The sequence below is a fragment of the Mustela putorius genome, unplaced genomic scaffold (assembly GCF_011764305.1).
Source record: "Mustela putorius furo isolate JIRA1106 unplaced genomic scaffold, ASM1176430v1.1 tig00000842_pilon_pilon_pilon, whole genome shotgun sequence".
In the NCBI taxonomy this organism is placed as follows: domain Eukaryota; kingdom Metazoa; phylum Chordata; class Mammalia; order Carnivora; family Mustelidae; genus Mustela; species Mustela putorius.
The window spans coordinates 2381245-2402617 of NW_025421493.1; the positions used below are offsets into that span (position 1 = coordinate 2381245).

Sequence of the window (21373 nt, forward strand, 5' to 3'; positions counted from 1 at the left end):
GATTTGGTAATATGTTGGGTGGGGGAAGGAGATAGAGAAGAAGGACTCAGATATAATTCCCAAGTTTTCGACTTGAGTGACTGAGTAGATTGGTATATTCATCAGGACTGGGAATGTAGGAGCAAGAACAAGTTTGGGGGACAGATGTGAAGCTTGCAACATTAGACATTGAGTTTGGAGTATCTAGAAAATATCCAGGTGGAACCCCCTTTGTAGGCAGTTGGGTATGAGACTGAGAGCACTAACTCTGGTTTCTGGCTTAGATAATTAATAGATAGTTTTTCCATTTACAGATATGGCCAACAAAAGGAGAAGATAAAAGTCGTTGTCCCATTACATAAAATGAAAAATCAGGCAATGAAAATAAAACATCTGACTTCCATAAGTCAACACTTTTTTTAAATCACTTTATTTCCTTCTAGCATTTTTTTAAAATGGATATGTATATAGTAGCCTTAATAGCCACATTTTTTTTTTGAGAAGGAGCCTTCTCCAGAAGTGTTTAGGATTGAGAAAAATACTAGTTGACCCAATATCATTTTGTAAATCAGATTTTTGTACATGTCCTTAGGCTATTAAAAGATTCAAAACATAATCTAAATTGTTGGGGAAGTAACCAAGGACAACTCTAGAGCTGAAGAAATTATGGACCAGAGAATGTCAGTTTCCATATCCAGTTTATTATAGTATATACTGGATCATTAGGGGATTCTGGAGCTTTCTGTGTTCACACTACATAGCACAATTATAGGTATTCAGTCTCTTCTTTGAAGATCTTCTTTCCCAGTGTCTCTACTATAACCAATTCTCCTTCCACAGTTGAGAGCTGATTGGTGCTATTGTTCCTACCATTTTTAAAGGGTATTCTAGAACTTTAAAGCCTAGAAAACCCAAAGGAATGAAGCTCTGAGATCATGCAGTCACCCCACAATCACATTATAGCTTACTCTGCTTTTTTTTTTTAAGCTAGATTTTGGGGTACCTGGGTGGTTCAATGATTAGGCCTCTGCCTTTGCCTCGGGTCATGGTCTCGGGGTCCTGAGTTCGATCCAAAGGCTGGTTTCTCCAATAATGCTCTGAGGATCTACAATGTAGCAAGATGCCAAACCCGGAAGGAACTGAAACTTCAGCCTTAACAGCCTGCAGTCCCGCAGGAGGCTGCTTATCGAGTGAAGAGGAGCACCAGCTCACAGTGTGGGGTGTGGGGGAACAGATCCACAGGCACAGCTTTTCTCAGGACAAAAGGCTCACCAAGAAGCTTCTTAGCCAAGTCTGGAGGACAGCACAGCCTAGAGAAACAGAGCATAATATCAGTTTCTCAATACCAAGGAGAACCTATAGGAACACAACTTCTTAAAAATTAAGCCGTTCCGGGGCACCTGGGTGGCTCAGTTGGTTAGGTGTCTATCTTCAGCTCAGGTCATAATCCCAGGGTCCTGGGATGGAGCCCCACATCAGGCTGCCTGCTTCTCTCCCTGCTTGTGTGCTCTCTCCCTGCCACCCCCCATCAAATAAATAAAATCTTTAAAAAGAAACTTAAGCCCTTCCCTGTATTCTGACAGTCCCTTATGTTTCTCTCAATAATAGCATTTATCATATTTAGTGTAACTAACCTGGGTTTTTTTTTAAACCTTCTTCTTCAGTGGACTATAACCTTTTCAAGGGTGGAAACAAGGCAATAACTGCTTATTATTCATCTCTGTGTTCCCAGTTTGTGATACAGAGTTCAGTAGTGAATGGAGCAAGCTGTCTAAGTCATATATGCTTCTGTATAATTTGTATATGAAAGGTAATTAACAGATATTACTTGATTAAATTATTCTACTGAAATGTTTCAAAGCAGATTACTCTTTTCACTTATCTCAAAGATAGTCAAGTAAAAATAAGCACAAAAATTCACCTATAAACTCACCAAGAACCACTGCTGACTTCTCAGGATGTATCTTTCTAAATATGTATATTTAAATTGGTTTCTTAAAATGGAGTCACACTGTACATATTGTACATAATGCTTTACAACTAGTTTCTTCAGTTCATCATAGATCATGTCCATCTTTCCACTACATGTCAGGTTACCTCATATTTATTGGCTATATGGTATTCCATTAAATGTGTTAATCATAGTTTATCTGCCTAATCCCTAGCTACTGGAAATTTAAGCTGTTTCTAACACTTTGCTATTTCAAAAAGTCCCTCCATGAGTATCCTTAATAGTTACATCTTTGCATACATTTTTAGTTGTTTAGTAGAACTGCTGAGTTGAAGGGCCTATATGTTTGTAAGGCCCTAACATATATACCACTAAACTGTTCTAAATAAAGGTTGTAGCAATTTATTCTCAAACCAACAAAAGAGAAGAGTTCTTGTTTCCCTGGGTGACTCTCAACAGTTTAAATAGCACTGTCCCACTGAAATCAGAATAAGGCAAGATATTCACTATTCCTTCTATAATGGAACATGTTCTTTAAAAATTTTTTTAAAGGTTTTCCTTATTTATTTGAGAGAGAGCCCAATGTGGAGCTTGATCCCAGGACCCTGAGATGATGACCTGAGCCAAAGGCCAACCCTTAACCAGCTGAGCCACCCAGGTGTCCCTAAAATGCAACATTTTCTTATCCAATGTAATAAGAAAAAATGTATTGGAAGGAGAGAGACAGAACTGGTTTTGGGATGGTGGTCACATGGCCAGCTACCAAGCAAGATGATCAACTAGAAAACAAATAAAATGAATAAAAGAATGAGGAAGCTGGACACAAAGTTGGCAATAACCACTTAGAAAAAGTAATGAAAAAGATCCCATTCATAATAGCAATAAAAACTTTACAATATCTTATATTAACCTTAAGAAGAAAAGACCTATATTGGAAAAAATTAGAAAAAGCTTTATCTATCTAAATAAAGATATATAGATACAGATATAGATACAGATATAGCTTTAGAGAATTATGTAAGACTGGAGTAATTCAGGGTGCCTGGGTGGCTCAGTGGGTTAAAGCCTCTACCTTCAGCTCCAGTCATGATCCCAGAGTCCTGGGATGGAGCCCCGCATCGGGCTCTCTGCTCAGCAGGGAGCCTGCTTCCTCCCCTCTCTCTGCCTGCTTCTCTGCTTACTTGTGATCTCTGTCTGTCAAATAAATAAATAAAATCTTAAAAAAAAAAAGACTAGAGTAATTGAAGAGACATACCATATACTTGGACAGAAAAAATACTGTAAAGATTTCAATTCTCCCTAAATTAATAAGTTCAATGTACTTCCAATTACAATCCCAAAAGGATAGTTTTGATAAGTTGATTCTAGAGCTTTCTTAGAAAACAGCTGAAAATGTTTAAAGTAAATATCCTTTTTTTAAAGATTTTATTTATTTATTTGACAGAGAGAGAGAGATCACAAGTAGGCAGAGAGAGAGGCAGAGAGAGAGGAAGGGAAGCAGACTCCCTGCCTAGCAGAGAGCCCGATGTGGGGCTCAATCCCAGGACCCTGGGATCATGACCTGAACCAAAGGCAGAGGCTTTAACCCACTGAGCCACCCAGGTGCCCCAAAGTAAATATCCTTTAACTTAGCAACTCCACAACAGGAATTTATCAACTATACATATTATCACATACACGTACTCATCACTTATAATACCTACATACTGCATATTATGTACACAAGGATATTCATTGTAACATTGTGGTAACAACAGAATAGAAACAATCTCAAAATTCATAAGCAAAGGACTAGTTAAATGACATATTTAGGTAAGTTAAAATTACATAGCCTATTTAAAAAATTAAGTAGACCTGTAAGTATTGATGTAGATTCTACATCATTGTAGAACAATCTCAAAAATCTAATGTTAGTGAAAAAAAGTGAAAAGCATGGTGCAGGCGTGCCTGAGTGGCTCAGTCGGCTAAGCATCTGCCTTACGCTCAGGTCATGATCCCAGGGTCCTGGGATCGATAATAAGTCAAAATAAATAAAATAAAATAATAATAAAAAAAGAAAAGCATAGTGCAGAATAGTGTTTTAGTCTGTTTCTATTTGTTAAAAAAAAGAGAAGGATGGTATGTATACATACACATATGTGTACAGACACACATACACACACACAAACTTGTATAGTCACACAATCTCTCTGACAGGCTACACAAGAAACCTAAGAGTAGTGACATCTGAAGGATTAGGGGTCAGGAGTAAGAAAGAGAGCCATTACTCACTGTATATTCTTGTATTATTTGAATTTTTCTACCATATGCACATACTGTCTTTTTTTAAACAAATATTTTATTTATTTATTTATTTGACACAGAGAAAGAGAGAGAGAGAGAGAGACAGCAAGAGAGGGAACACAAGCAGGGGGAGGGTAAGAGGGAGAAGCAGGCTTCCTACTGAGCAGGGAGCCCAATGAGGGGCTCGATCCCAGGATCCTGGGACCATGACCTGAGCTGAAGGCAGATGCCCAGTGACTAAGCCACTCAGGCGCCCCATATACTGTCTTTTCAAGATAAATTTTTCTTACCTTTTTGAGGTCATGTTTATTGTTTTACTCACTATGTTAGCAGAATGCTAGCTTTACTCTAAATCATTACATTTTTGAATTTATTGTCTTGTATAATAAATATTTTCATTATATTAAAAAATGAAATAATAGGTATTCAGTGAAGTCTCCTTCCCAGCTAGGACACCCATCTTCACAGTTCTCTCTCTCCATGGATAGCTACTATTATCAGTTTCTTATATAAATTACCAGTTTCTCTATGCCGATACAAATATAAATCCATATTCTCCTAGTCTTTTGTATTTTTTTACAAAGACAGTTTACAATTATATAAACAATTCTGCACACCTTACTATTTCCACTTAGTAACAGACCTTAGAACCAAAATCAAAAGCTACAAAAAAAAAAAAAACAGTCTGGACATACTGAGAATTAGTATTCTTGGGGTGCCTGGGTGGATCAGTTGGCTAAGAATCTGCTTTCAGCTCAGTTTATGGTCCTGGGATCAATCCCCGCATCAGGCACTCTGCTCAGTAAGTCTGCTTCTTCCTCTCACTCTCCCTCTGTGCAATCTCTCTCAAATAATTAAATAAAATCTTAAAAAGAAGGAAATTAATACTCTTATGCTTCAAAGGACATCACCGAGAAAGTGAACAGAGAACCCACAGAATGGGAAACAATTTTGGCAAATCATGTATCCGATAAGGGAGTAGTATCTAGAATATATTAAGAAATCTTAAAACTCAATAATAAAGAGACAATCCAGTTTAAAAATGGGCAAAGAATCTGAATAGACATTTCTCCAAAGGAGATTTACAAATGGATGACAAGCACATGAAAAAATGCTCAACATCATTAGCCACTGGAGAAGTGGAAACGAAAACCACAAGGACATACCACTTTTTATCCATTAGAATGAATATAAAAGACAGACACTGACAAGAGTTGGTGAGGATGTGGACAAACCGGAAGCCTAACAGGCTGCTGGTGGAAATGTAAAGTGGGACAGCTCTTTGGAAAAGAGTCTGGCAGTTCCTCAAAAGGTTAACATAGAGTTACAACATGACCTAGCAATTCCACTCCTAGGTATGCATCCAAGAGAAATGAAAGCAAACATCTACAGAAAAAATTGCATATGAATGTTCGTAGCAGCCTTATTCGCAAGAGGTAAAAGGCAGAAACAACTCAAATGTCCATCAATTAACACATGAATATATAAAATGTGATATATTAGGGTGCCTGGGTGGCTCCCTGGGTTGGTTAAACATCTGCCTTCAGCTTGGGTCATGACCTCAGGGTCATGGGATCAAGCCCCGAGTTGGGCTCCCTGCTCAGTGGGGAGTCTGCTTCTCCCTGTCCCTGTGCCCACACCCCCTCTGTTAGTGCTCTGCCTCTCATTTTCTCTCTTGAATAAAAAAAAAATCTTAAAAAAAAAGAAAATGTGATATATCCACAAAATGAAATATTCAGCCATGAAATAATATCCATAAAGACGTAAAGTAGATTAATGGTTGCCTAAAGCCTGGGGCTTGGGGAAAAATGGGAAGTAACAGGTGAGAGGTACAGGGTTTCTTTCTGAAGTGAGGAAAATATTCTGGAAATAGTGGTGATGGCCACACAAGTCCAAGAACATACTAAAATCCACAGAATTATGCACTTTAAATAGATGAATTTTATATGTGATTATGTCTCAGTCAATCTGTTTTAAAATAACACACCTTAGAGATCTCTCTAGATCTGTACACAGAACATCTGTATTCCTTTTTATAGCAGCACAGTATTGCACTGTATGGCTAGAGCGTTGATTTTAACCAGTTCCACATTGATGGACTTTTAGGATATTTCATCGCTTGCTGCTTTAATATTGCAATAAATAACTTTGTATCTATGTCATTTTAGGTGTGTGTCAGTACATTTGAAAGAACAAGCCTCAGGGAGACAAACCGTAAGACTCTTAATCACATGAAACAAACTGAGGGCTGCTGCGGGGTGGTGGGGTAGGAATAGGGTGGCTGGGTTATGGTCATTGGAGAGGGTATGTGCTATGGTGAGTGCTGTCAAATGTGTAAGCCTGATGATTCACAGACCTGTACACCTGAAGCAAATGATATATGTTAATTAAAAAAAAGAAAAAGCCTCAGGAATGGAATTTCTGGTTTAAGGGGTATATATACACATTTACAATCTATATAGCTAAATTTTCCTCCATAAAGATGCTGCCAATTTACATTTTGACTAGTAATTTTTTAGAATTCATGTTTCCTCTTAGGATTGCCAACAGTGTATTATCAAACTTTTGAACTTCTTTCTGCCAATCTGAAATATAAAAAGTGGTATCTCGGGGTCCATTTAATTTGCATCTCCATTATAATAAAAGAGACTGAGCATCCTTTCATAGTTCATAAATTTATATTCTTTCTTCTGTTCATTTTTCTTGTGTTTTCTTTTTATTTCAAGCTTTTATTTAAATTCCAGTTTGTTAACATATAGTATAATATTAGTTTCAAGAGAATTTAGTAATACATCATTCACATTCAATACTCAGTGTTCATCACAAGTGCCCTCCTTAATCCCCATCACCCATTTAACCCATCTCCCTGCCCACCTCCCCTCCAGCAATCCTGTTTGTTCTTCCACAATTAAGAGTCTCTTTTATAGTTTGCCTCTCTTTTTTCCCCCATGTTCATCTGTTTTACTTCTTAAATTCCACATATGAGTGAAATCATATGGTATTTTGTCTTTTTCTAACTGACTAATTTTGGTTAGCATAATACACTCCAGCTCCACCCATGTCATTGAAAATGGCAAGATTTCATTCTTTTGGATGGCTGAGTAATATTCTCATGTGTGTGTGTGTCCATGTGTATATATTCACACACATATATACACACCACATCTTCTTTATCCATTCATTGGTCAATGGACATTTGGGCTTTTTCCAAAATCTGGCTATTGTGGACATTGCTGCTATAAACATCAGGGTGCATGTGTCCCTTCAAATCACTACTTTTGTACCCTTTGGGTAAAAACCTAGTAGAGAAATTGCTGGATCACAGAATCGCTCTATTTTTAACTTTTTGAGGAACCTCCATACTATTTTTCAGAGTGGCTGCATCAGTTTGCATTCCCACCAACAGTATAAGAGGGTTCCCTTTCCCCACTTCCTTGCCAACACCTGCTGTTTCTTGTGTTGTTAATTTTAGCCATTCTGACAGGAATGAGGTATTAGCTCAGTGCAGTTTTGATTTGCATTTCCCTGATGATGAGTGGTGTTGAGCATGTTTTCATGTGCCTGTTGGCCATATGCATGTCTTCTTTGGAAAAATGTCTATTCATGTCTTCTGCCCATTTCTTAACTGGGTTATTTGTTTTTTGGGAGTTTGGTAAGCTCTTTTTTTTTAAGATTTTATTCACCCATTTATCAGAGAGAGAGAGAGAAAGCACAAGCAGGAGGAGCAGCAGGCAGAGGGAGAAGCAGGCTCCCCACTGAGCCAGGAGCCCAATGTGGGACTTGATCCCAGGACCCTGGGAGCATGACCTGAGCCAAAGGCAGCTGCCCAACTGACCGAGCCACCCATGCATCCCAGTTAAGTTCTTTATACATTTTGGATACCAACCCTTTACCAGATATGTCATTTTTAAAAATCAATCTCTAAAAGTTTATTATAAATTAAGGAAAAAATTCTTTATGATATAAACTACAACTATTTTTCCAATTTGTATACTGTCTCCCATCTTTGATTTTGGTGCTTTTTATCATGGAAGTTCTTGATTTTTTTTTAACAGTTTGAGATTCACATACCATGCAGCTCACTCATTTATACTGTTCAGTGGTTTCTAGTATACTCACAGAGTTGTCCATCTACCAGAACAATCAATTTTGGAATATTTTCCTTAACCCAAGAAGGCATCATGCACTCTTTAGCCCTCCATCCCCATTTCTCTGCAACCCTCCAACTCTCAGCCCTAGGCAACCACAAATCTACTTTCTCTCTCTTGATAACTGCCTAGTCTAGACATTTCCTATAAATGGAATCATGTAAGATGTGGCCCTTTGTGTCTGGCTTTTGGATACCTGTCCTTTATTATAAAAATGATTTGCAAATGTTTCCTCTCATTCTATGAGTTGTCTTATCACTTTCTTGATATTATCATTTTGTAGCACAAAAGCTTTTTTTTTAACTTTGATGATGTCCAATTATACACGCACACATCCAATACATGTATTTTTTGCTGTTACTGTTGTTGCTTGGGTTTTTTTTTTTTTACTTCTTTTTTATACTTCTTTTTTTTTTATTTTTGTTGCTTGGGTTTTTGATGTCATATCTAAGAGAGCTTTGCCTAACCCAAGGTCAAAAAGATTATTCCTGTTTCAACTCTTACATTTAGTTCTATGATCCATTTTGAATTCATTTCTGTGTATGGTGTAACAAAGGGAGAAGTTATTTTTTTTTATGTTGGCAAACTTAACTACCTTTCACTATATGGCTTTTGAATGTTCATAGTTAGAAAGGGTACTGCACTCCAGGATTATAAAGAAATTCTCTGATTTCCTAGGGTACATTTATGGTTCTCCTTTTTACATTTCAATTTCTGACTGCTTTTTCCTGGTGTAACAGGTGTGAAATACAGATCCAACTTTTTTTCACCCTCACTACCCAGTTGTCCATCACCATTTATTGAACAGTCCATTTTTTTCCCATTGGTGTGAGGTGCCACATTTATCATACACTCAAAAACATTTTTAAATAGTATAACAAAAATTAAAGTAAAGGACAACTGGAAGAGGTAAACACGTAAGAATAGACAAGGAAATGAGACTGTGAAAATACATGGGCCTGTGAAAAAGCATGGGCCATGCTTTTATTTTGGGTAAAAGCTCTTTGACAACTTTCTCAATTCTTTTCCATGGTTACCAATCTGTGTAGGTTTACTTACATCCTTTGCAATTAATAGTATCCATTTTCATTTTCCCAGAAAATTGCCCACCTAGGTTTTCAAATGTATTGTAAGCAAGATGTACAAAGTACTTTCTCATTATTTTTAAAAATTTCCTCATAGCTGTAGTTCTGCTTTTTCTCATTTAAAACTTTCTATTTTTATGTTTTATTCTTTTATATTCTTGATTAGATTTATATATTTTTTAATTTTCTTCTTCTAATCTTCTAAATTCTTCTAATTTATTTTTCATCTTTTAATAACATCTTCTTGCTTATTTGTCAAGTCTACCAGGCTTTTTTTTGTTGGGTAGTTCATTCATTCATTTCTGGATTTTATCTAACATTAATTTTTCCCTTCAGTTTCCTTTAGGTTTATTACTTTTTTCTAGATCACTGACTTGACAACTCGGCAAACTTAACTACCTCAACAGCTCAATTCATTTACTTTTTTTTTAAAAGATTTTATTTATTTATTTGACAGACAGAGATCACAAGTAGGCAGAGATGCAGGCAGAGAGAGAGAGAGGGGGAAGCAGGCTTCCCACTGAGCAGAGAGCCCGATGCAGGGCTCGATCCCAGGACCCCGAGATCATAACCTGAGCCGAAGGCAGAGGCTGTAACCCACTGAGCCACCCAGGTGCCCCTCAATTCATTTACTTTTAATTCTCACTTATTTCATCCAAGTATATCACCCCTACTTCATATCCACCTATGTTGCTCAAATATTGCAAATTGTATTGCTTATGTAAAAGGGAGAGAGAGGGAGGGAGGGAGAAAGAGAGAGACAGAGAAAAGGGAAAAAACTTTTCAAAATTCAAAAGAATTGACCAGGGTCAGAACTGGAGTGAAGCAAGAGGCATTCACCTTGGGTGCAAAATTTAAGAGGGTGTCAAAAAATTCAATAATCAAAACAAATAATATATTTTAATGCAACATTTTAGAAAATAAAATTGGAAAAAACCTGCAGACAGACTCCCTGCTTTTTAAAATAAAGTTTTATTGGAACCAGGACCAGGATTAGAGTAAGGTGAGTGAGACAGGGTTTAGCAAGCACAGGAGTGGATCTTGCTTTTTTTTTTAAAGATCTTAATGTGTTTTTCATCATGGATTTCTTGGGACTAATTTTGACTTTTGAAAGTGATGTATTATAAGTATATCTTAATTACCGAGATTTTGTGCACCCTCTCACTAAATTTTCCACCCAAAGTAAGTGGCTTTACTTGCCTTACTCAGGACTTGGCCCCACAACTAACTGTTGATGTAGTATAATGACTTCCTTCTGTCTCTCAGGAAAAAATAATTTAAAAAAGAAGTCAATCGGGGGTGCCTGAGTGGCTCAGTCATTAAGCATCTGTCTTAGGCTTAGGTCATGATTCCAGGGTCCTGGGATCAAGTCCTGCATAGGGCTCCATGCTCGTGGGGAGTCTGCTTCTCCTTCTCCTCTCTCTCCATCTGTCCCCCCTTCTCGTGCTCTCTCTCCATAAATAAAATCTCTAAAAATATTTTTAAAATATAATTAAAAAAGAAGTCAAGACTCACTCAATGATATTCCTTGTGGCTTCACCATGGGGCTTGCAGGAAACAAAAATCAGTGTGTGGATAGCCCTGCAGTTTCGAATGGCTCGAACCACCTGATAGTCTGAAGGAAGAAACACATTGCTATTACTATAACTATTTTTGTTTTGTTTTGAAGATTTTGTTTATTTGAGACAGAGAGGGCGACAGAATGAGCACAAGTGGGGGTGGGGAGGGGCAGAGGGAGAAGCAGGCTCCCCACTAAACAGAGAGCCCCACATGGGGCTCCATCCCAGGACCCTGGGATCATGACCCGAGCCAAAGGTAGACACTTAACAAATGGAATCACCCAGGTGCCCCGCTATTAATGTAATTAAACTATCATGGTCCGGGTTATCAGAAACTACCACCTGGCTAGCACCTAGGATTGGTTAGGAATAGAGAAGTAGGTTCAGAGCCAGCCCACTTGGAGCCCCTTTAGCACTGTATGGGAGAGTAAGGGACTAAAGACGGTGGACACCATAAGAACACCCAACTAGCTGTGTTAACAGGAAAGCTACCCATTCTTACGCAGTCCTGCCCGAGCTGGGTTCACCACAGCAATGACCTGCCCATCTTCCTTTGATTTTAGTAGCTGTGGTAAAATCTTCTCTGCTCGACCAGTGTGGAATTCACAGTTGGTGATGCCTATAGAAGAGAGGTCCACATGACAGAATTCAAAACTCAAGCCCAACAGTGAGGGAAGGGGTGGGGGGGGTGTTTCAGCTTTACAGAAATGTACAGGAGCCAGGGCTCTGCCATCTTCCCTTTGGGTCTGGCACACCTCTGAATAACAAGGAAAAAAACCCACTTTGGACCTGCCTCATTGTTGCTAACACACTTTCTTTTCCAGTATCTTAGTAGGCCTTTCAGCTTGAGATACTAGAACATGGTATTTTAAAGCTTAGCAACTTGTAGCATGTAAGTACCTATACCAAGAGGAAAACCTTGACTTTTACTCAAGTGCTCTTTCTGCCAAATTAGAGAATTTCAGAGCCTCAAGGGTTGTCTGGAGGTAGGGTAGAGGAAACAAGGAGACCTGTTTTCTACATCAGAGTTTGGCATATGATTTTGTTCAAAGAAAAGGTTCTGTTGCTAATAGTTGTTTGAAATCTACTGTATTATGTTATAATGCCTCATGAGTCTAATGTCATGAAGGCTCTTCTATGTTCCCAAAGTTTTGCTAAGTTCTCCTCCTATCATGTAGGCCTGTTCATTGCCTCAGGCTCTTCTTCTGGACAGAAGAAAAAAAGGGGGGTGGAGATTAGCTATTGGGACCTCTTTTAGAAAACCATTAGGACCCAACTCTAATCACTCCAAGACACCCACCCTCCCTCCCTCTGCACAGGTCATGGATACAGCCAATACCCTTGCCCACACAATCCTTTACACAGCACAGAAACAACTGCAGCTCTTCATTTTGTCTCCAGAATGTGAGCAATGTACCATTGAAGGCTGCAGTCCACCTGGCATCCTCTACTGCCTGCTCCACCAACTCAATCCCAAGGATCTGGGAGGCATACTGAGCCAGAGACAAACCAATCACACCTGAGGAAGTAAGAGGATAAGAGGAGGGTATTTTAGGATTTGTTTCTTTTATTTATTTGTGAGATAGAGAGAGAGAGAGAGAGCACACAAGTAGGGGGAGCAGCAGACAGAGGGAGAGGGAGAAGCAGGCTTCCCACCAAGCAAGGAGCCCAATGCAGGACTTGATCCCAGGACCATGAGATCACAAACTGAGCCAAAGGCAGATGCTTCGCTGACTGACCCCCCCCCCCCCCCGCGATGTCCCTATTTGAGGATTTTAAACCAGTGATGGTGTGTCTGCACCATCACCATCGCCTCCCCACCTGGGCCCTGGCTGCTGGGTGGATGGAAGCTAAGCAGCATGTAGATTCTGCCCTGAGCTGTCACTTGCCGGTTCCACAGCAGATATCAAGGAGAATGGTGTTAGAGTTCACTCTGCTCAGCTCCCCCACTGTCCTATACAGCACCTCTGCACCAGCAGTGTTAATCTGGAAAAAGGCATCTGGAGAGATGCGGATCTTCAAGCCCAGGAGATCTTCAAATAGGTGAGGTTCCCCAAACAGGAGTTGATAGGGGGACTGCTGATGGCTGCAACGTGTCACAGTGCTGGAAAAGAATCCTTTTTAAAGATGTTACTTATTCATTTGAGAGGGAGAGCACAAGCAGGGGGCAAAGGGAGAAGGAGAAGCAGACGTCCCGCTGAGCAGGGAGCCCGATGCGGGGTTTGATACCAGTACCCGGGGACTACAACCTGAGCCGAAGACAGCCGCTTAACCAACCGGGCCACCCAGGCTCCCCTGGAAAAGAATTTTTTAAAAAGCATTTTGGAATAGCAGGCCGTTCCCTCTCTAGTGGTTTGGGGGGTGGGCAGCATCTCAGTGCAAAGATGCAGCCTCCATGGCATGGCCCTGAGAGGTCTGGAGGAATTCCCTCTCAGAGGATAGAAGTATATGCAGATGCCCTCTCATCTAAATCCAGCCTGGCTTCCGGGACCTGACTGGTGTACAAGAGCTGGGATCAGTTAGTCCAGTTCCTCCACAGTCAGAAGCCCTCCCCTCAGTAAGCCACAACTCAGAATATGGCAAGCCATCCTGCTTGCTGTCTGGCTACCCCAGGTTTACCTTTCCTGGAAGTAAAGTGATGTCAAGTCGCAGACAGCTCCTGGCCCAGTGGTGAAAAACTTCTTTATAGCCTCCTTCTGAACCCCAAGCTCCTCCTGCTCAGATCACAAAATCAGAGGAGTCAAGCAAAGACTCATCTCAGACAAATTTTCTCTCCAAGCTCTACAGTAATTAGCTCTGCAGTAGTCAAACAAGAAGGCACATTTCTCAAGTCCTATTATAAATAACACAACATAAAGCAAGGTTCTGTATGACAGAAAAAAAAACCCACAAAAAACGATATTTTCCCATCTTGGCAGAGACACTGCTTTGCTTATCAGCTTTTGACAAATCCTATACAGTAGACATAGTGCTTTCTCTAGTTTAAGCCTCCTTAATAGTTTTCTAAAGAAAGTGTGAGAGTCATCCCTATTGTAAACAAGGAGCTAAACTAAGCTTTTGTCTCATTATAAAGAAGCAATAACTTTTCAATTTCCTTTATACCTCTCTACTTCAAATATCTCAACCACCCACCCAAACACCACCTCAAAGAAAAGAAAGAGGGCATGGAAGGGAATGATCATGGTAACTAAATTCTTTCTTTGGATTCCAAACATTTTCAAATTTTTGAAATTTTGAAATTTGAAATTTTGAGCCTAAACATTAGCTTGACACAGGATATACCACAATAAACTATGTCGGAGTTCTAGAGTTAAAAGGCCATGAATTGTATTTTGGGGATAAATACCCAGTAGTGTGATTACTGGATCATAGGATATTTCTATTTTTAACTTTTTGAGGAACCTCCACACTGTCCATACTGTTTTCCACACTGGCCATACCAGTTTGTATTCTTACCAACATTGCAGTACCCTTTTCTCCACATCCTTGTCAACACTTATAGTTTCTTGTATTTTTAGTTTTAGTCATTCTGACAGGTATGAGGTGATTATCTCATTGTGGTTTTCACTTGTATTGATGAGTGATATTGAGCATTTTTTCACGTGTCTGCTAGCCATCTGTATGTCTTCTTTAGAGATACATCCATTCATGTCTTCTGCCAATTTTTTAATTCAAGAATGCTAATTCAAAGGGATACATGCACCCTGATGTTTATAGCAGTATTATTTACTATAGCCCAATTACAGAAGCAGCCCAAGTGTCCGTCAATGGATGAATGGATGAAGAAGAGGTGGGGTGTGTGTGTGTGTGTGTGTGCGCGCGCGCGTGCAATGGAGTACTATTCAGCCATCAAAAAAGAATGAAATCTTGCCATTTGCAACAATATGGATGGAGCTAGACAGTATAAATGCTAAGTGAAATAAATCTGTAGGAGAAAGACAAATCACATATGATTTCACTCATATGTGGCATTTAAGAAACAAAACAAATGAGCAAAGGGAAAAAAGAGAGAGAGACAAACCAAGAAAACACTCTTAACTCTAGAGAACAATCTGATGGTTACCACAGGGGAGGTGGGTAAGAGGACAGGTGAAATAGGTGATGGGGATTAAGGAGTACAGTTGTGATGAGCACTGGTGGTATGTATGGAATTGTCGAATCACTGTATTGTACACCTGAACCTAATATAACACTGTATGTTAACTACACTGGAATTAAATAAATGAATGAATGAATGGTTTTTTTGACATATGTAAATTAAACTTACTAATATATTTTATTGTTATCTCACCAGTACTTATTGAATCTCCCATTAAATTAACATTGTATATTTTCCTGTAGTTCTCTCAGCTATTAGGTGTATGTAATTTTAAATTGTTTTATTTTCCTTTTAAATTGAACCTTCTAGTCTTCTTTTTTTTATCTCTAGTAATACCTGCTGCCTTAGAATCTACTTTGATATTAACAGTTCTGTTTAAACAAATATGCATATTTGCATATGCATAAAAATATGCATAAAAATAAAAGGCCAGGGATGGTGTCAACTATACTCAATTTTTTTAATTACAAAAAAAAAAAAAGGTCAGAAATCAATGACGTGGGTTTATGCCTCAGCTTGGCTATTCACTGGCTCTTCAACCTTGGGTACTTCATTTTTTTAAAAATATCTTATTCATTTATTAGACAGACACACAGAGAGAAAGCACAAGCAGAGGATGCTGCAGAAACAGAAGGAGAAAAGGCTCCCTGCTGAGCAGGGAGCCCCACATGGGGCTTGACCTGAGCCAAAGGCAGATGCTTAATGGACTGAGCCACCCAGGTGCCCCAAACTTGGGTACTTCTATGCCTCCATTTGCTCATCTAAATGAGGATGACAATACTTTTCCTTCTCTTGCCTACTTTACAAATGGGTTGAGATGATCACATTAAGTATAGGAATACTTTAACATAGGAATGTTTGAAAGCCCTAAGTGAATTACAAATGTAAAGTATTATTTGAGTTATGAAATTCTGACTATATTCTCCTCTCTTTAATTGGCTTTTAGAGTCAGTAGAATACCTACCAACTTCCACTTGCAAAGTTCTTTTGAAAATACTTGGGAGTCCTTACCTGATAATTAACTTGGTAACCTCACCTCAGTCTGTGGTTTCATTATGCCAGCAGTGCCATTAAAGAGTATCCTCGCTATCTGCTCCTCCTCACTCACTACTCCTCTTCCCAACCCACACATATAGTCTGTGGATGTGTAGTTTCTGCTGTCTGACCTGAAACTTCCCAAACCAACTGTAGGATAGTGTAAATAAGCTGCCCCTTACCATTCTGTGAGTCTCACCTGTTTTAATTCCTGGGGATGGAAAGTGATGATGGCCATTGTGTGCCCTTGGCTATTGGTGCGCACTATGAGCTCACGCCAGTACCCACCTTCATGAAACAGAAGGCAGGGTTCCAATGGGGACTGCCGAAGGAATACTTCATAATACTAGGAAGAAAACAGTATTGTTACACAGACAAATCTAACAAGTTTCACAGCTGATTATTCCTGCTGAGTGATTATTATAGGCTAAATGCAACCAGCCCATGTGTATGTTGAAGCCTTACCCACTGTATCTCAGAACATGACCATATTTGGAGATAAGGTCTTTAAAGAGGTGCTTAAATTAAAATGAGGCCCTAATACAACTGACCGGTGTCCTTTTAAGAAAGAGAAAATTGGGACATACACAGAGACACCAGGGATGCCCAAAGAGATGAAAGATCATGTGAAATCACAGAAGATGGCCACCTACAAGCCAGGAGGCAGGCCTCAGAAGAAACTTCTATCTAGGACTTCTAGCCTTCAGAACTGTGAGAAAATACCTTTCTGTTGGTTAAGCCACACAGTCTGTGGTCCTTTGTTATGTACCTGGCAGACTGATACACATTTTGGTACCAAGAAGTGGCATGCTATTGTAAAAAATATCTAAACCTATGGAAGTGGCTTTGAAACTGGGAATGGGTAAAGGCTGGAAGCCTTTTGAGGTGCATGCTGGAAAAAGCCTAGATTGTCTTGAAGAGACTATGGGTAGGAATATAGATATTAGAGGTAATCTGGTGAGATCTCAGGAAGAAATGACAAGCATGCTATTGGAAACTTGACCAAAGTTGATTGTTATAAAGTGAAAAAGAACTTGGACGAATGGTGTCCTAGTGTTGGGTGGAAGGTAATAATTCTAAGTGCTGAACATGGATATTTAGCTAAGGAGATTTCTAAGCAGTGTTGACGGTGTGGCCCGGTTTCTGCTTACTGCTCATAGCAAAATGTATAGAGAGGAGAAAAATACATTGAAGAAGGAATTTTTTTAAAAGATTTTTATTGGGACGCCTGGGTGGCTCAGTTGGTTAAGCCGCTGCCTTCGGCTCAGGTCATGATTCCAAGGTCCTGGGATCGAGTCCCACATCGGGCTCCTTGCTTGGCGGGGAGCCTGCTTCTCTCGCTGCCTCTGCCTGCCTCTCTGCCTGCTTGTGTGTACTCTCTCTCTCTATCTCTGGCAAATAAATAAAATCTTTAAAAAAAAAAGATTTTTATTTATTTATTTATTTATTTATTTGATAGACAGAAATCACAAGTAGGCAGAGAGGCAGGCAGAGAGAGAGGGGGAAGCAGGCTCCCCGCTGAGTAGAGAGCCTGATGTGGGGCTCAATCCCAGGACCCTGAGATCATGACCTGAGCTGAAGGCAGAGGCTTAACCCACTGAGCCACCCAGGTGCCCCTGAAGAAGGAATTATTAAGGGACGCCTGGTTGGCTCAGTTGGTTAAGTCGCTGTCTTCAGCTCAGGTCATGATCCCAGGGTCCTGGGATGGAGTCCCGCATCAGGCTCCTTGTCCAGCAGGGAGCCTGCTTCTGAAGAAGAAGGAGAAGAAGAAGAAGGAGGTGAAGGAGGTGAAGGAGAAGAAGGAGAAGAAGGAGAAGGAGAAGAAGAAGAAGCAGGAGGAAGAGGAGGTGAAGGAGGTGAAGGAGAAGGAGAAGAAGGAGAAAGGAGAAGGAGAAGAAGAAGAAGGAGGAGGAGGAGGAGGAGGAGGAGGTGGTGAAGGAGAAGAAGGAGAAAGGAGAAGGAGAAGGAGGAGGAGGAGAAGGAGAAGAAGAAGAAGAAGAAAAAGAAGGAGGTGAAGGAGAAGAAGGAGAAAGGAGAAAGGAGAAGGAGAAGAAGAAGAAGAAGAAGAAGAAAAAGAAGAAATAATTATTAAGCAAAAATGAACCAGAACTTGAAGATTTGGAAAAATCTCAGCTTATCCATATAATATGAAGCCTGTTCCGCAGGCAAAACTGAGGTTAAGGCTGGACAATCTTTTTTTTTTTTTTTTTAAGGCTGGACAGCCTTTTGATAAAGACATTACAGGTGTGACTCATGGATCCAATCAGCCATCTCAGCAGAACCCAAGAATACAGAGAAGTCTGACCAACAGAAACTGCTAGCTTAGACTAAAGCAGACATAAGGTATAATGAGGACAGGCATAAGATATAATGAAGGAAGGCTATCAGACTTCTGGGATTCCACTAGACAGGACAATAGACCTATCTGACTGCCAACAGGTGTTATCACTCAAGAAAAAAGAATGACCCCCAAGGCAATTCAGAGATCAGGAGGGCTGAGGCTGATGCTGTGCCCAGAGGGGACAGGCCCCAGGACAGCAAGGCTGTATCCTCACTTTCAGTGGGCCAGACTGCCAATGTCCAGGGCCTGAAGCATCAGCCTGACACATCAACGCACCAGTAGACCAAAGGACAAAGCATCAAGCCAAAAATTCTAATTGAGCCTTAAAATCTAAAGGAATTTGCACTGCTAGATTTCAAACTTGCTTGGAACCTATAATATCTCTCATCTTTCCAATTTCTCCCTTTTGGAATGGGAATGACCACCCTCTTGTCTATCCTACCTTTGTATTTTGGAAGCTGATAACTTGTATGGTTTAACATGTTCACAGCTGAAAAGATTTTTAAAGATTTTATTTATTTCAGAGAGAGAGAGAGAGAGCGAAAGAGAGAGCATGAACAGTGGGCAGGGCAGACAGAGAAGAAGCAGGCTCCCCACTGAGCAGACAGCCCAACGAGGGGCTCAGTCCCAGGACCCTGAGATCATGACCTGAGCCGAAGGCAGACACTTAACCGAATGAGCCACCCAAGTGCCCTTGAAGGTTTTTGCCTTAGGATGAATTATACCTTGAGTCTCATCCACATTTGATTTAGATGATATTCAGATAAGGCTTGGGATTGAGGGTTGATGTTGTAATGGGTTAAAAATCTGGGGCTGGGGGTGCCTGGATGGCTCAGGTCATGATTCCAGGGTCCTGGGATTGAGCCCTGCATTGGGCTCTCTGCTCAGCAGAGAGCCTGCTTCTTCCCCTCCCCTCTCTCTCTGCCTGCCTCTCGGCCGGCCTACTTGTGATCTATGTCTGTCAAATAAATAAATAGAGTCTTTAAAAAAATCTGGGGCTGATCAAAAGAAATGAAATCTTGCCATTTGCAACAATGTGGATGGAACTAGAGTGTATTATGGTGAGCGAAATAAGTCAATCAGAGAAAGACAATTATCATATGATCTCTCTGATATGAGGAATTTGAGGGAGGGTTGTGGGGGGTAGGGAAAGAAAAAATGAAACAAAATGGGATCGAGAGACAAACCATAAGATACTCTTAATCTCACAAAACAAACTGAGAGTTGCTAGGGGGTGGGGGTAGGGATACAGTGGCTGGGTTATGGACATTGGGGAAGGTATTGCTATAGTGAGTGCTGCAAAATGTGTAAGACTGATGATTCACAGACCTGTAGCCCTGGGGCAAATAAATACATTATATGTTAATTTAAAAAATTAAAAAAATAAAAAATCTGGGACTGTTAGCCTGGCACATGACTCTTAATCTTGGGGTCATGAGTTCAAGCCCTATGTTGGGTGTAGAGCTTAAAAAATTAGGAGCTGTTGGGAAGGGGTGAAGGTCTTTTGCATATAAGAAGAGCATAAATTTGGAGGGTCCAAAGGATAGAGAGTTATAGGCTGAATTGTGTCCCCCTAAAATTCATATGTAGGAAGTCCTAATCTCCAACACCTCAGAATGTGATTATGTTTAGAAATAGGGCCTTTAAAGAGGTGATTAAGTTAAAAAGAGGTAGTTAGGGGGTGCCTGGGTGGCTCAGTCATTGAGTGTCTGCCTTCGACTCGGGTCATGATCTCGGGTCCTGGGATCGAGCCCTGCATCGGGCTCCCTGCTCAGTGGGAAGCCTGCTTCTCCCTCTCCCACTCCCCCTGCTTAAAAAAAAAAGAGGTAGTTCAGATGGACCCTAATCTAATCTGACTGTTGTCCTTACAGGAAGAGGAAATTTGGACACAAAGTCACCAGGTATGCAGGTGTAAACAGAGAAAAAAGACTGTGTGTAGAGACATAGTGAGAAAGTGGCCATGTGCAGGGCAAGGCAAGAAGCCCAGAAGGATCCAAACCTGCTGACACCCTAATCTTAGACTTCCAGCCTCCAGACTTTGAGGAAATAAATTTCTGTTGTTTAAGCTGCCAAGTCTGTGGTATTTCGTTATGGCAGCTCTACCAAACTAATACAGTGGTGTAAGAAACGTGATCCCTGCCCTGCGACCTTACAGAGGAATATTACCCATTGTATTCCAAACACTAAGTTCCATGAAGGCTTAGAGCTGTAGCCTTAGTGTGGCACACAGTAGGTGCTCAATAATTGTTATTCAAAGAAAGTATGACTGAATGAACAGGAAAGGTGTTTCTATGGAGAGTCTCAATTTATTCTATATAGAGTATGAATCACAATAATCTTCTATTTCTGTGAATTCTTCCTGGAAGCAATTCCTAATATAGCACTAGGTTGCCATGATTCCACTCTTACTTATAACTACCTGATAGAAACCCATCATTTCTATATTCCGTCAGATAACCAGGTACCAACTACACCACGGCTTATCTGGATGCTTCATTTCCTCCTTGTGAGTACAAGTCAGAGGCAATCCTGATTTAGTGGTCGGGAGAGCAAAAATCCTTAAAGCTAAACTTTTTCAAACACAAGCCAGTTGCTATCACAACAAGACACATGTGTTCTAGTTCCACTGTATTTTCAAATATAGCCCAAGTGATACATGGAAGGAGGAGTTATACCAAAAAAATAATGCTGCCTGAGAGGGTAAAATCAATTAAGGCTGCACTTAATCACTTTTGCTATGCTGTCACATACATGCAATAGAGGACACGCTTAACTACACTGAACATATTTTTCAAATTTTGAGGTTGGTGACTTGAAAAAAGACTGGTTCATCTGTTTGTTACTGGCTGGTTAGAAAGCAATGCTTTCTGGAAGCAAGATTCAAAGGTCACTG

General features: G+C 40.1%; 1 protein-coding gene across 5 annotated transcripts in view; it reads right to left on the bottom strand.

Moving 5' to 3' along the window:
- Positions 1–660: 660 nt before the first annotated feature.
- The window catches only part of TRMT2B (tRNA methyltransferase 2 homolog B), a 54124-nt gene continuing 33411 nt past the window's right edge, over positions 661–21373 (bottom strand). For 3 of the 5 annotated variants that reach the window (XM_045085300.1, XM_004777161.3, XM_004777162.3), the window contains 7 exons: positions 16339–16485; positions 13625–13719; positions 12895–13109; positions 12423–12524; positions 11508–11624; positions 10962–11061; positions 661–1289 (listed from right to left, as the gene is read on the bottom strand). In XM_045085300.1, the coding sequence (XP_044941235.1) occupies positions 1163–1289; positions 10962–11061; positions 11508–11624; positions 12423–12524; positions 12895–13109; positions 13625–13719; positions 16339–16485 (903 nt within the window). In that variant the 3' untranslated portion in view covers positions 661–1162. Of the gene's footprint in view, positions 1290–10961; positions 11062–11497; positions 11625–12422; positions 12525–12894; positions 13110–13624; positions 13720–16338; positions 16486–21373 lie in introns of all 5 variants that reach the window. The other 2 variants (XM_045085301.1, XM_045085302.1) reach the window with 2 other exon arrangements.